Source organism: Lemur catta, chromosome 18, assembly GCF_020740605.2.
Source record: "Lemur catta isolate mLemCat1 chromosome 18, mLemCat1.pri, whole genome shotgun sequence".
Lineage (NCBI taxonomy): Eukaryota > Metazoa > Chordata > Mammalia > Primates > Lemuridae > Lemur > Lemur catta.
This window is the reverse complement of record NC_059145.1, coordinates 27,159,502-27,175,211: the sequence shown is the minus strand read 5'-3', so window position 1 is coordinate 27,175,211 and position 15,710 is coordinate 27,159,502. Positions and strand designations below refer to the sequence as shown.

The 15,710-nt window shown below is 44.2% G+C and overlaps 1 protein-coding gene across 3 annotated transcripts in view; it reads right to left on the bottom strand.

The window, feature by feature from the left end:
• Window positions 1–3,525: 3,525 nt before the first annotated feature.
• PRICKLE2 (prickle planar cell polarity protein 2) overlaps window positions 3,526–15,710 on the bottom strand; it is a 353,356-nt gene continuing 341,171 nt past the window's right edge. For all 3 annotated transcript variants that reach the window (XM_045530689.1, XM_045530686.1, XM_045530687.1), the window contains exon 8: window positions 3,526–9,601. In XM_045530689.1, the coding sequence (XP_045386645.1) occupies window positions 8,724–9,601 (878 nt within the window). In that variant the 3' untranslated portion in view covers window positions 3,526–8,723. The remainder of the gene's footprint in view (window positions 9,602–15,710) is intronic.

Below are 15,710 nucleotides of genomic sequence, written 5' to 3'. Positions count from 1 at the left end.
CATGGACAGGGCTGCTCAAGAGGCCACTAAGGGTGATCTGTTCCTTGGAGCCTTGATACCCAAGCTAGATTTAGATCAATATAACCCCCACTACGCTAGCCCTAAAGACTGGGGCTTTGATACTTGGGATGACACAACTAAGTGGAGACAGAATTTTCATGGACTCATTCTTCTACCCGAAGCCTTAGTTCAGCCCCTTGAGTCACCTACATAAACGCACACATTATGGGCATGATGCTTTAATGGATTTGGCGAGTCCTCATTTAAGAGGAGCCCATTTACAACAAACTATCCAACAAATCAAAACAATCCAAAGACAAAAAAGCGACCTGCTGCACAGGGAACCCAACATGTGGGGACCCACCCTTTCCATGATTGACAAATTGATTTCACTCAGATGCCTGCAATGACTAGAAACCTCAAATACTTGCTTGTGTTAGTAGATACCTTTTCAGGCTGGATAGAGACTTACCTACCCGAATGGAGAGAGCATCTAAAGTTACCAAAATCCTTAAAAAACTCAATCCGAGGTATGGGCTCCCTCCGTCCGTACAGCGTGATAATGGACCCTCCTTTATATTGGAAGTAACTCGACAAATAAAGCCCTACATCTAAAATAAAAATTACATGCATCCTAGAGACCTCAATCTATGGGAAAAAACTGAAAAAATAAATCATACCTTAAAGAAAACAATAACAAAATTGATGCAGAAAACCCAACTAAAGTGGGATAAGGTGTTGCCACTTGCCTTCCTCAGGATAAAGGTAGCCCCTAAAAACAGACCTAAGTTAAGTCCTTATAAAATAGTTTATGGGAGACTCTTCCTAACACCCAAGTGTGATAATATAACCATAAATTTAAAAAAAACAGAGTAAAACAATATATCAAACAAATAAATCAAATACTAACCACTATGCATGAGTTTGCCCCAGGTGAAAGCACCCCTAGGCCAAGTGTTGCTTAAAGCCTAAGAAAAACAAGGACTGGAACAACAATTGATAGAAAAGTGAAAGGGACCCTATAAAGTGCCTCTAACAACTCACTCCTCATTAAAACAGTCAGGAGTAAAACCCTGGGCCCGTCATACCAGAATAAAGAGGCGTCCTGTGGAAGAAGAGGCCCCAGGCCCCAGTGGATGGGCCGGCCTTTGGGGGAATCTAAGGATGGAGGGACAACTGCTTAAGATTTCCCAGAAAGAACTGCAGCTCCAGGAGGATATGGACATTTCCCAGGATCAACAACTAGCGAGTGGTTGAGATGGGATTGGAAATGTCCCAGGGGAGCAGGGCCTACATAAAAGACGCATAGCTGGCATCCAGAATTCCTCCTGCACAGGCTGTCATTAGGATTGCAAGGAGCACTTGAGCCCACTTAAGAGTTTGCGTGAGCTTTGTTAACAACATGTAAGCACAATGGGGAGGGCACGGGAAGGACCCAAATCCTAGAGGCGTACCTCCAGGGCAGGAGCTGTTTAGGGGTAAGGGAGTCCTGGTGACCAGCCCCTCAGAGTCAATTCTATCTATTTGTGCTTCCACCCACCTTTGTTCTTGGACCTACCCTCCGTCTGAGCTGCTGCTTGTCCGTGGCTCCTGCTTCCTCATCCTTCCTCTTCCCGCGATGCTCCTGGGCCTTGACCCCACGTTCTGGCTCCTCCCTCTTAGCCTCAGCTGCCTCTAACAGCCTTGCTCTCTCAGAATTTCTTAGTTTATCTAATTGGGAGAGAGAATTTGATTAGGCCAGGTCACGCTGCTTCTAGATTCCTGGTTTGGTGCTGGGCTTGGCTCCAATCATTCTGGCTGACGAACAGACAGGGGGAGGTCATGTAGTAAAAACCGTGGTTGCCTGAAGGCCATGCCCACCTGCAGGGTCTGTGAGCAGGACAGCACAGTAATTCCCATTTCCAGCACAAGTCTTTGAGGCCCCTCAGAGTGCCTTAGAATGAAATAACTCCTTGTCTCCCCAGCACCCGAATCCTCATGGTTAGGGTGGGTAAAAATATCTACTGTTCCAGATTTTCTTGCCTGGTTGAAAGTAAAGTTTGTAAGGGCCTTTAAGGTAGGGATTTTTGTTTGTTTTATGCATTGCTGTATTCCAAGCACCTAGAACAGTGCCTGGCATAGAGTAAGCCCTCCATAAATATTTGTTGAATGAACGAATGAATGATGTTGTGGCATCCAGCAACTCCCAAATGTTGTGGTCAGGCATGGGGAAAAATGAATTTGTATGCTGCCCTGGTCCTGGCTGCCAGTCAACGTCAATACCATCCTAACGAGAACACAGCTGTGCGTGTTACCTCTCCAGACAAACCACTTATTATTTGCTTAAAAGCAAACCAATATTTTTGGGTCATCTGCTGGTTTTGATTCTGGCTAATAACTGAAAATTAACTGGGTGGCCTGGAAAGGAATCCGTTTCAAGAATCCCCAAGGAACACAGGTGGTAAGAAGGCAATGCATTTAAACTAGTTCTCAACTAGGGGTGATTCTGCCCTCAGGAGACATTTGGCAATGTGTGGAGAAATTTCTGAATTGTGGCAAAATAAATACCAAATTTACCATCTTAAGCATTTTTAAGTGTTAAGTTCACTCACATTGTTTTGCAACCCATCTCCAGAACGCTTTTCATCTTGCAACACTGAAACTCCACACCCACTAAATAATAACTCCTCATTCTCCCCCCGACCCCTGACAACACTCTTCTACTTTCTGTCTCTATGAGTTTGACCCTAGATACTTCATATAAGTGGAGTCATATGGTATTTGTCTTTTTGTGACTGGCTTATCTCACTTAGCATAATGTCCTCAAGGTTCATCCACACTGCAGCAGTATCAGAATTTTCTTTCTTTTTAAGGCTGACTAATATTTCATTGTATAATATGTGTATACCACATTTTGTTTATCAATCCAACCATCAGTGAACATTCGAGTTGCTTCCACCTTTTGGATATTGTGAATAATACTGCTATGACCATATATGTACAAATACCTCCTTGAGCCCCTGCTTTCAATTCTTCTGGGTGTATCCCAGAAGAATTGCTGAATTATATGGTGGTAATTCTATTTTTAATTTTTTGAGGAACTGCCATTCTGTTTTCCACAGTGCTATACCATTTCATGTGCCCACCAACAATGTACAAGGGTTCCAATTTCTACACATCTCACCAACGCTTGTTATTTTCTTTCTTTAATAGTAGCTGTCCTAATGAGAGTGATGTGTGGAGACATTTTTAGTTGTCACGACTTGGTGGGGGGTTGCTATTGGCACCTAGTGGGAAGAGGTCAGTGATGTTGCTAAACACCCCGTGATGCAAAGGACAGTCCTCCGCAACAAAGAATTAACTGGCTCAAATGTCGATAGTGCCAAGGTTGAGAAACTCTGATTTAAGCAATCAGGTTCATCTTTCAGGGCAAATCTCATCCTCCAACGCATGCGGCCTTTCTCTTCTTTGTGAAGATGCTCAAAAGCAAAGACCACCCCAAAAATCTAGAAATCGAGAAAGGACCGAGAAGAATGGCAACATTTCTTTTATTCAAATTTATTGGAAGTTTACAAATGTATTACAGACATCAGTAAAACATCATATTCATTTTACAGGGCACAGATCTCAAGCAAAGTGTTCAGAACAGTCTCTGGCAGAGCCCACACCAAAGGCCTGTTGCAGACCTTCTTAACAAACAGCTTGACACTCAACACGTAACACAGACTCTGGCCTGCCTCACCTTCTCAGCCCTTTGAGGTTTTGTTTATGCACTTGAAAATTAAAGCAGGAGATGGGCAAAGCGATCCCGTGTGGGAAAGTGTGAGTTTAGGACAGGAAAAACTGCCGATGTCCTAATTTGCTGAAGAAAATAGAGGACCCGTAGGCCCTAGAATGTTACGTCAGGGCCCATGATAGGATCATAACACTTCATGGAGAAATATGAAAATCGACTAGATCGGTTGGAGAACAGGCCTTATTGGTAAGTAACCCTCTCTCTGAAAAATTTAGAAAAGCTTGGTCAGCGACCTATTGAACATCAATGGACAAATGCCAAGTAGGGCGAAGGGATAGCTCAGAAACGCTCAGGATAGAACAAGACGACTTTTCTATCCTACGGATTCATCATGTCTAAATAACAGAAATGTTTTCCTAACACTATGTGACTTTCCCCTTCTCCTTTTTATTCCCTTGAGGAAAGCTAGTTTTGTCAGCAAGAAGTAAGCTTATAAAATAGTATCTCTCCCAACAGTGAGTCATGTTTTATGGGAGCCTTGTGTGGACTGGGCTACTATTCTGAGAAAATGGAAAAAGAATCCAAGCCTTTCTTGATCTTAACCTTGCTGACTACTTCCGAATGGTCACGCAAGCAAGGTCTGGTGTCTGCTGAGGCCCCCGAGGGACAAACTTCTGGAGACAAGGCAAAGGTCCCTTCATTTCCACTTCTCTAGTGCTTAAAGAAATGTACCTCAAAAGGTGGCGATCTGAAACTGCCTTCACAGCCGGCAGTGGAGGCTTGGCTACTGAGTCCTGCATATGCAATGCTGCCTGCAGAGCCCATTTTAAAGCCATGAAGGTGCTAAACAGTTGCTATTAGCAACGCTTCTGGCATGAAGTATTCAGATAACTGGTTCAGTTTTCCACTTTCCTTTGTCATAGATGGATCCTCCTTCTTAGGCGTTAGCATCTGGTTTCTGTTAGAAATACATAAAGAACATTTCTTTTTGGAATTTAAATATTTGTTTTCTTTCGTGTTAGAAGGTGGGATTAGATGAAGAATAAGATGGAGTTTTATCTGACCTCTGCAAAATACACAGACGGCTGCCTATGATAACTGGCAAAGAACAGGAAAATGGCAAAGGCCGAAGACATTTGTCATCCTTTAGCCCAAGAAATAAAGCATCCTCTAGCCCCCATCATCCGAGGGGCAGGGGAATTGCAGTCTCCAAATTACTTATGAACGGTGCTTCCTAAGTGTCTGGTCTATTGTTTCTGTTCCACGACAAGAGAGCCAAGGGTGGAAAGACAGATAAGAATTGGTTCACAAATAGGATTTGTTATCAGACAAATAAGATCAGCTCTAATCATCTGGCCCTGGCTGCTTAGAGTGTTGCAAAGATTTCTGAGGCTGCATCCACCTTCTCTGGGAAAGTATACAGTGACACCCTGGGTCTATCTGCTCAGGTTGCAGGGAGTGCAGAGCACAGGCCACAGTATATGCCATCCCTGGCCCCGCCCGAACTCAACAATATCTAGTAGTACCCAAGGAGCAGAAAGCTGCTGCAGGAGGAAAAGAAAATATAACTTGGTTACAGTGCTGGAGCATCGTACGGAATGAGAAAGTGCTGCCTCCAGGTCTCATATTAGAAACACGAAATTGCTTGTTTGCTTAGCTGGTTGGGAGTAGAAATGAAGGACTATGGACTAAAAGGTGAAAGTAGAAAGATGGCGACAAACAACCAACCCCGGGACTTCTCTCTTGGACATATGAGAAACCAGGAAGCATGGTTCTGATCTCCCTCTTCCATTCACCTTCACACTTGGTGGAGATCCCAGGAGGACAGAAGGAAGGGTCCCCAAATGCCATGCTCAGTGCCACCTGGTTGCTAAGGAACTTTTTCACAGTATCAAGGATAGTATGCATTGGCAGGGCCATTCAGGAAAGTGGCAATGACTTATATTTCTTGAGCCTGGGAAAGAGCCAGCTCTGTTGCCACTGAATTGAGCAGTGACAGGAAATGAACTGAATTCTAAAGTTGTGGTTCTAACCAAAAGACAAGAAGACCAATATAAGGATCTGTAGGGAAAAAAATAAAACCAAGAAAACAAAACAAAACAACCCAGCCAAGGTATTAGAGAAGAGAGAACACCGGGAAAAGATTATTCTTCTAAAAATTAGTCTATTGAAGATGAAATGATGATCTAAGAAGTGAGAACAGGCCCCACTCACGGGAGAAACAGGACCAATAAGAGCTAATGATGATGATGGAGGAGTCAGGTGAGGACCTTAAGTTCTTGCCTCAGGAAAGAATTTTGGGGATTGGGATTCTGGTATGTTATGTGTAAGTTATCACTAACATGTGGAACTCACAATACAATGATGTCCTGCCCTCAATAGGGTACTGACTTGGAGTTTCCACCACTATCGTGAGACACTGGCCTTCCTCCCCCAGCATTCTCCAGAAGGTGGCTGGCTGCATTTGGGGTAGGGAGACAAGATCTGCAGTGGTGGAATGGATGGAGGTGACCTTGCTAGTAGACAGTTTGACCCTGAGGCTTGTATCCCATAATTTCTCAAGCTCTGACCAGGTCAGTGCCTGGATGCTCTCTGGGCGGCGAGACCTGAAATGACTTGTGCCTCCAGCCCCCCTTTGGGTACTGCTTGTGCGTCAGTTTCTAGACCACCTTCTTTCTGCTGATGGTGGTTAAAGCTTTTGTGGGAAATGTAAGAGGTGTTCTGAGAAGAACAGAGTTAGGAAGCAACTCTTACCAGGAGAATTTGTTTCATTGGATTTGGGGCCAAAGAGGATGGACATATTTTCAACCATTTGCTAAGTTAAGTGATCTACTTTTCCCTTCTCTTTTCTTTTTCCAAAAATGCCTTTTTATTCTCGTTAATCAAGGAACCCAAAACTCTAAATTGGACTCGTCCGATTTCTACCAGAAACCTGCCACTTTAGTAGCATGGTGTTGCACATTATTTCTTAATCAGTTTGCCAAGCAGTTTACAAACTTACTATACAAACGTAATAGAGTTAATTCTCCGGAGGCTCGGATAATTAATGAAGCATTTAGATATGAAGATAGCATGCGGAAAACGGCCACAACCAACATTTGCATTGCTTTTTTTTTTTTAAAAATTAGTGACAATGACAAATGTCATATTAATACCTGAAAAGCAAATTATTTTAATACATCCTGAATGGAGTGCCATTCCCATGTCCTTTACAGCCTTCCTTTCCCCAGACCCATTTGGGATGGTGTCTGACAAGCCACTTTGTACATTCTCTCCATAAAAAATACTAGAAAATGTTAACTACTATACTGAAAAGAGACCACGCTCACCTCACCATGGCAGACGACCACTGAGACACACCGTGTGCTACGTCGACAGTACATCTCACTAAAGGTGGGTCCTCCGATGGATTATTTCGACTGCCACAATCCATTAAGGGGAGGAGGAGAATGGAAGAAAAAGCAAGCGCTTCATTTTTAACTGAAGCAAGGGAGGAAGTTTTATTTTACTATAAACAGCACAACCGTTAAATGTCTTCGTTAAGCAAACTCACTTTTGAGCCCATTTTCGGTCTGACCAACAGTTCTCAAAGTTCAAAATGGAAATCCCCCTTTCAACAAAGTCTGTTTTTTTTTTTTTTTTCCCGAAAGTCATGACACTGAAATTCTCAGCAGCTCATCCCTCCTAGGGAACCCAGATGCTAGGGTTCCTGAGCCTGTTAAGCTGGATTCTTTCTACAAGCACTGGGGGCTATTCAAGGTGGTTGTCACCTCTCCTCTATTTCATTTCTAGAAGTTCTTCTTGTCCCTGACCCTCCTTCAACTTCTACCCTTGTTCTGCTTTCTGTTTGCAAACTGCCTCGTTCCATCTCCACGCATAACATGCGACACACCATCCCTCCCAACCCCCCCTAGAACCTTTCTATCCCTCAATTCCAAATGCTTAAGTTCATTTGCTTTGAGGACAACCGGTTGTCAGGCTAAGGCAGCAGTTCCGTCTGCCTTGGTAAAGGAAAGCAGATAACACAATCCAGGAAACATGAGCACCAGAACATAATGCCACATTCAAAACAACGTCATGCTGACATCACACAACAGCACCACTCACAGTCACTGTTACTTTCCCCAAGGGATAGATCAACATTAAGCAACTTCAACGCTCCCAGCAGGGATGACATTTCTCACGGAACTTTACTGACACTGATTGGTTTCTCTAATTGGTGAAAGTTACATTTGCAATTAAAAAAAAATACTACCACTTTGTAGAGAATAAATTCTACTAAGGGTGGGAGCAGACTTAAGGATAGCTCCTTAAGATGGAATGGAGCATAAAATGCTTTGGGTATAATAGTTATTTATTTTTTCAGCCACGAAAAGCCAAATTGAATATATTCCTTTGAAAAAGGTCTCACTGACATGTAACAAATTTGTATAGAAAAAAAAAAAAAAAGGTGGTCCTGGGCCACCTTTTAATGCTACTCAAAGACAATGGTGGTTGTGCATGCAAGTCCCCACTGAGTCCTACGATATAGAAATTCCTTTGATATTACAAAATACAAAAATATTTTATCAGAATTCTCATTTACATTGCATTTACAATGGACATGTAAATAACTTAGTCTTGGGTCCTGGCTAATAAACAAATTACTTACTGAAAAAAAGAGTCCTAAAAGGAAGAGAACCAGAGAGGATATAAGCGAGCAGGAAACAATTTGCCATCTAGTGAGTGGCAACTCAACACAGAACCGATGGGAAGGAGGTGACCAACCCTGGCCTCGACAGAGTCTACTGTGTTTCCAAAGTGAAATGTGCAAATAATATTCAACATGCCAAGAACTGTGACTACCTATTTAGTCAATCTGTAACTTCGCCTCCATCAACTGAGAGCGTTTTCCCTTTTCTCCCGCACCAACCACCCCCAAAAGCGCTTTAAAATTGAAAACAGTGCAAGTTCCTGAATTTACATTCTTAGCTCCCGTCTCCCCCCCCATTCCCTGATCCCGATCACATTAAGAAATGATACAGTTTTTGCTCTTTTGTCTTTTCCTGCTGTGCAACTGTCCTCTGCCACCTAACGTGGAAGATTTGGGGAGGCCGTAGGAGCTGTATTTGTGCAGCAGCTCATCACTGGTGACATAGCGCAGGCGGGCCGGCTGGGGGATCGGTTCTCCCAGGAAATAGCCCTCATTGTCAGACTCCGAAGAGGACGAGCAGGTGGAACACCAATCGTACTCGGTGAAGTAGGGTCCCCATCGATCCCCGAAGGCATTCTGCAGGGCCAGGTCCGACACAGTCCTCGGGCACTGGCCGTACAGGTCCCTGCGGGACCCGCCGTGCCCCAGGCTCTCCTGGAAGCTCCGCTGGCGCATGAATTGGTCGTAGTCCTCCCTGGCTCGCAGAGGCGGCCTTTCTTTCAACCGAGACAGGGCCTCGCGTTCGCTGGCCAGGTGGAGGGCGTTGTCCGAGCGAGAGCGTCGGGAGCGCCTGGACCGGTGCGGTCGGAAGCGGCGGTTGTCGTCGCGGGAAGTGGCTCTTCTGCGGGTGCGTTCGCTCATCGGCTGGATCCTCACGCCCTCCGGCCCCGGCAGTTTGCTGCCCGCCATCCCCCCGTCAAAATCAAAGCTCTGGTGCATCCTTCCGTGGGACTGCAGGTCTCTGTAGCCAATGGGGTTGCCGAGCTGGTGGAGGTTGCCCTCCATCTCCTGGTACTGCTGGGCAGAGAGCAGGCTGCGAACGGACTCTGCGCTCCGGAACTGCATGGACGAGTTAAGAGTGCCCATGTTGCTCAGCTTCTCAGAGACATTCATTCCAGAGTCTTTGCTGAGGTCAGGCATGGAAAATCGGGAGAGGTGCTCCTGGCGCTTGGCACCACCGTCAGCGGAGAGGCCTGGAGCGGGGGAGAGAGGAGAGGACCACAGAGGTTAACGCAAATGTGCAGCAGGGGGAGTCGTTACATACAGTTGTGTTGTGCACTGCACAAGGGCTCTCTCAGGTGGCACATGTGTATGTGAGGGGGGCTCTTCCCACTCCACTGCAGGGCAGTGTCCACCCTAGACCGGGCACTGGCTTAAAATGCATCCACAAAGATGAATTTTACTAGTTACTAATTCCTCCAAAGGCTCATCAAAGTTACAAAGAGCCCACTACGTATCTCATGCATGATGTTTTCTCTGTTTAGAGTTTCATTTTACAAAGTACTTCAATTACTTCTCTGATTCTACTCATGCACTATAAACTCTGTAGGACAGGTACTTTGGATGAGGAAACTTTAAGCTATAGAGGCTGGGCCATGTCCATACTGTTCTTGGCAACACTGAACACTAGTTCCATGATATTGGATCAGCTTACTTCTCTGTTAGCCTGCAGCAGTTTCCCACTCTGCCTGCTGTCCCTAAGTGGCAGGAGCCCTCTATCTCAAATGCCTTGGATTGGACACTAAGTGATTCCCTAGGTGTAGCTAGAGGAATATTTACTCTGCCAGCCTGTTCAGTGAATTCTCCAGGGTTATAAATGGGTCTCTAGCAGCCAGAAGAAGCGAGTGAAACCCTGGGACACCCCTCCATCCCCTGGGGAGGCACTTTAAAAAATAAAGCAGTGGCTCTAATGCTCTCTAACAGCAGATGCTCTTAGCAATGGACCTCCATTTCCTAAGTGCTGTCAAATGAGCTCCTGGCCTCCCTGAGATGAAAACTATTTTGAAGGTAGTGGGACATAGTGACTTCAGTAGCTTCCATTCTGCTCGTATTAAAGCAGCACTGTCTAAGGAAATACTCAAGAATGGGCCAGGTGGCAAAGTCTCAGCATTTCCCACTCATCATACATTGAAAGGATCTGCAATTTAGCCATTTCTGGTCACGGACAACACACCTTTGGATTGCAATGGACCATTATCACCCCTGTCACTGATTATTCTTGCCTCCTGCTGGGGCCGATGACTTCCTCTTCCCCAATAAAACCAAAGCACTGTTACAAGCACTTTGAAAAATGATTTGCCAATATCTACATGCTGCATGCATATCCATATAGGAATTATGAATAAAGCCACTTTGAATATCCTTGTTTATTTTTTGTGGCCTTATGCACTCATTTCTATTGGGCATATAATCAAGAGTGGAGATTCTATGACTTTACATAGCCACTTTTGGTTATATACCCCAGCAGAAGTTAGTACAAAGGTCTGAAAAATGTACAAGAGTATTCAGAGAAACCTTCTTCTCTCATTATATCCCAGAACTGGAAACAAGTTAAATATCAATTAGCAGAAAAATGGATAAATTGTGGTATCTACTACCATTCCCCAGTAAAAAGAACCAAGGCTTTTTGGAAAAATGGCCAATTCCAGGATAAAGAAAAGAACACAAAAGATGAACCCAGAACATCTTATTATACCAGAAAGAATGGAAGTATTAAAAATAAAATGTGATGAGGGTTTGTCAGAAGAACACAGGGCCCAACTTGAAGGGGTTCCCACTGGCCATTAAATATGAACAATTTGAGTATTAAAATATTGAAGGGCAGTTCCATTGAAACAAATAGGAATTCACAAGTCCATACTGAAAACAGATCAAAACATAAATAAACAAATAAATGGGAGAAAAGAGAGGGCTCCTGGGTACAGAGTGAGTGCCTAAGAAGGGAGAGAGGGCCAGATTGGAAAATCATTTTGTAATCATTGGAGATAAAGAGTGCTTCATGTGATAATCAAAAAGTATGATAAATTTAGGGGGTAAAAAGGGAAAGGTGAGCATGGTTTTAAAGTGTTTACCTATATATCACTTATTAGTTGTAAGGGAAGCATTAGTAATTAAACAATAGCAAAACCAGACAACACCTGGACCTGGAATTCAAACTTAACATCACTGATGAGGTACAACTGGACATCGCGCACCTTTGAATAGGATGTCCTAGGGAGAGCAACACTGTCCCTTCTGTAGAATTCCAGCCAAGAATGCATGTCCTGAATGTATGCGGAGGAAATACTGGACTAATCCCAAGAGGAGAAATATTCTATTAAGAAAAAAAGGCACTGTTGTCTCAAGACAAAAGGAAAAAAAGGCCAAGGGAATGTTCTAGATTAAAGGGTACTAAGGAAACATGGTAACTACATATAATACATGACCTTGGACTGGAACCTGCTCTGTATGGAAAATCAATTCTATAAGGGATAATTTTTGGTGAATTGAAAAAATTGGAACGTGGTCAATAGATAAAAGTATTATGCTAAATCTACTGTGGTTAATTGATAATTGTGATAATGTGGGAGAACATGCTTATTCTTGGGAAATATACACAGAAGGATATGGTGGTAAATGGCCCAGATGGAGGTAACTTGTCCTCAAATGGTTCAGAGATAAATTGTGCTTGTGTGCATGTTTGCGTGTGAACACCTGAGAACAAACATGTGAGAACAAAATGTTCACAATAGGTAAATACAGGTGAAGAGTACATTATAGGTGTTGTTTGTTCTATTTTTGCAGCTTTTCAACAAGTTTGAAATGATTTCCAAATGAAAAGTTTCTTTAAAATTGCAATATATTTATAGGATGCAATGGTTTTCGATTCTGGAAGAAATCTGGAAATATCTGGAGACATTTTTAGTTGTCACAATTCATAAGTGGTACAACCGGCATCTAGTAGGTAGGTAGAGGCCAGAGATGCTGCTAAACATCCTACAATGCACAGGACAGTTTCCCTACCCCCCAAAGAATTATCCATCCTAAAATGTCAACAGTGCCACAGTTGAGAAATCCTGATAAAATGAAATACTACACCAAGAGAATGAATAACTACATGCAATGACATGGATATATCTCATAGGAAATGCTTGAAGACACAAAAAGAGTACATGCTGTATGATTCCATTTATATGAAGTTCAAGAACAGGCTAAGCCTATCTATGGTGACAGAGCTCAGGGCAGTGGCAAGGGGCACGAGAGAAGTTTCCAGGGCACTGGAATTGTTCTATAGCTAGATCTAGATGGTGGTTATAAAAAACAGACATGTAAAAACTCACTGAAGTGTAATTTTAATATTTGTTTGCCTTACTTTATGTAACTTACACCTCAAAAAAAAAAGTGTGCAAAAATGAAGCAATGTTTGTTAAAGAGCCCAATTTTAACACTGGATAATGACTATGGAAAAACTATTCTGCCAAATATCGTGCTCTCCAGTAATTTTTAATTTCATTACTGGGATAATTGTCAGGGCAGGAGGAGCTGGGTCCTCCAACTGCTGCTTTCTCTGCCGCTTATCTCTGACAGACAAATCATAAAAGCTGATTTACAACAGCCTAATCACTTCCAGAGCCTCCCCAATCTCAAGGCGGAGAGGAGAGGATAACAACAAGCTCAGATGATGAATGAGTAGTCTGAGCCGGCGAACTCTAGTAAGGAGGGAAAGAAAACATCTTCAAAATCACATCTAGAAACAAAAGCTACATAGGTGGCTGCCGCGACCTCCGCAGCACTTTCTACCCCAGCTCTTGAGTAGAACTGGGGTCAGCACGAATATAACCTAGCAACTACTATAAACTCCAAAACATGCTGCTTTCCCGAATCTGTCTTTTATGAGCCCAGAAGGGAAACGTTTCCGAGGACATCCTGCGTGTGAGCACATTCGTATTTCCACGAGGAGGTGGACGTGCAGAGAGGCTTCCGTTCTGCTGGGAGGTGACGCTGCCCCGTCACGTGCTTCTGCATCCCAGGAACCACCCCAAGAAAAGGAAACGTGGAGGGCCCTGTTGCGCAAGCCCCGCGTCTGCTCTCAGTTTTACCTAAACGTCAACTATTCATCCCTTGGGGGATGTGTGGGTGGGACTGGGAATGCTACGTGCTGACTCCAGAGAAGAGAAACGCCTCCCTCCTGATTCATTAACTCGGATTTTCCTCTAGGGTCTCCTTGCACACAGGACGTGAACAGAAAGGGCAGTGTTGCCCAGTGATGAGCAATAATTGTGTACTTGCCTCTAGAAAAGGTGGTTCTGGGGTTCATGTCATTACTGGCAAAATCTAGAGTCTTTATGCAGACCTCAAGGCCCTGCGTGACTTGGATCCTTCCTCTCTCTCCAAGATCATCCACGGAACGCTCCGACTCACTTACTCTGCCTCAGCTTGTGCTTGCATTCCTCCTCCTCCTCCTCCTCCTCCTCCTCCAACACACCAGCAAGCTCATTCCAGCTCCCTTGGAAAATTCTCCCCCTTGCATGGCTGATTTCTTCTGTCATGACAGTCCTTACACAGATGTCACCCCCTGGGGGGTGCATACCCCCGACCACTCCTTCTAAAGCAGCAGAGTTAGTTGTCCCCCAGCCAGCCAGTCACTCTTGCACTCAAAGCTTTTTTTAAACTACTCACCCTGACTTATTTTCTTAAGTTGGCGTGTAAGTCTATAGCTGAATGGATCCCCTGGGAGCAGGGATCCTGTCCCTCTGTTCGCTGCACCCATTGAGCTAGCAGTGCCCGGCACACTGTTGATGCTCAATAAATACTTGTGGATAAAGGTAAATGAATTCTCATGCTGCCTGCGGCTTGGAAAAAAGCAACCACCCTCTGACCTGGAGTGGGCCAGTGCTGTAATTCAGACGGGTGGGATTCCAAACATCAGGAACAAAATACCATGATCACGCCTGTCAATCTCTTTGTCTCTGGAGTTTCATCATATAGCCCACCATCTGGGGCTTCTCCAGTTTTGAAGTCGAAGTACGTGTGGTTTATAATTAACTCTCTGTATTGCAAAAATGTTGTCACCTTATTAATCACAGCTCTGGAGATCCGTTTAAATTAGCAGCTCCCATGTGTCCAAGAGGGAACTGCACTAGCCTCACATTCCAACTTGAGAAGCTCCCTCCCTCTCTCACTGTGGACAGAACCGGAGCGCCACTTTCTGGCTAAGTGACTCAGGGCAATTTTTAAACCTCTTGAGCTGTCTCAGTAAAATGGGCATAACGCTAGCATCTGAGTATTAAAGCGGTAGTGATGATTACACGGGAGGAAAAAGGTACTTTTCCTTTTTAAGATGCATCACTACTGTAATGGATCTGTGTAGCTTTTGTTTCATCTCTGTCTTCTTCATAGACTATAAGCTCTAGGAGGGCAGGAACCGTGCTCCTGTTTGCTAGCCCCGAACTTAGTACCTGGTAATCAGTATGCAGGAGGAAGGTGAGTAAGGCCTAAAAGTGCCCAAGGAAACAAAGCATGCCTCAAGAATTTTACACCCAGCCAACCTTAAAGGCAAACAGATACTTGCTGAATGTAGGATTATATGAATGAATGAATCCAAAAACATGACCCACACAGGGCCTGACATAGTGATGTTCACTTGATACAAGCCACTGTTATAAATCATTTGTGCTACTGCGGCTGGGGATTTCTTCTCTACACAGATGAAGTTTAACTCTTTATTCCATTTGTCTATGTAGAACGAGACTCAGTGTCAAAATATTGCAAATCAAGATAGTCCACCAAAACGAGGCTCCAAAATGCACCTCCACCCCCTTGCAATAAATGCACTTTCCTTGCTGCTCAAGCCATGTGTCTGTGTGCACGCATGTGCTCAAGTACACGTCTGACAGGCAAGGTGGGGACTGCAAACTCAATTTTCCAGAAGCTCTGGCTGCAGCACACAGTCTGGGGCATTATTAGTGCCCTAACGTATTCTGGAGCACCTGGCAGGAGAATCCCACATGATGGCAAGGAGACACAGATGCCAGGTCATTTTCCTCTCAAGTGGAACTGTTTTATTAATAAACACACAGGGTTTTTTCCTCTGCAAATAATGTAGGTTCTGGGAGAGGAGCTAGATGGTGACTACAGAGTTAAAGGCCTTGACTTATTCTTACCCAACGGGTCAGTGTGGCTGGGAGCTACGCCAATGCCCAGGCACTGCAGGGGCGAGGGATTCCCTCAGGACCTTCTGGCCTTGCTCCTACAAGGAGAGGTCAGTATCAAATTCATCCTGCCCTTCTCTGTGGTTTTAAACTGCCGACATGAAGGTGCAGC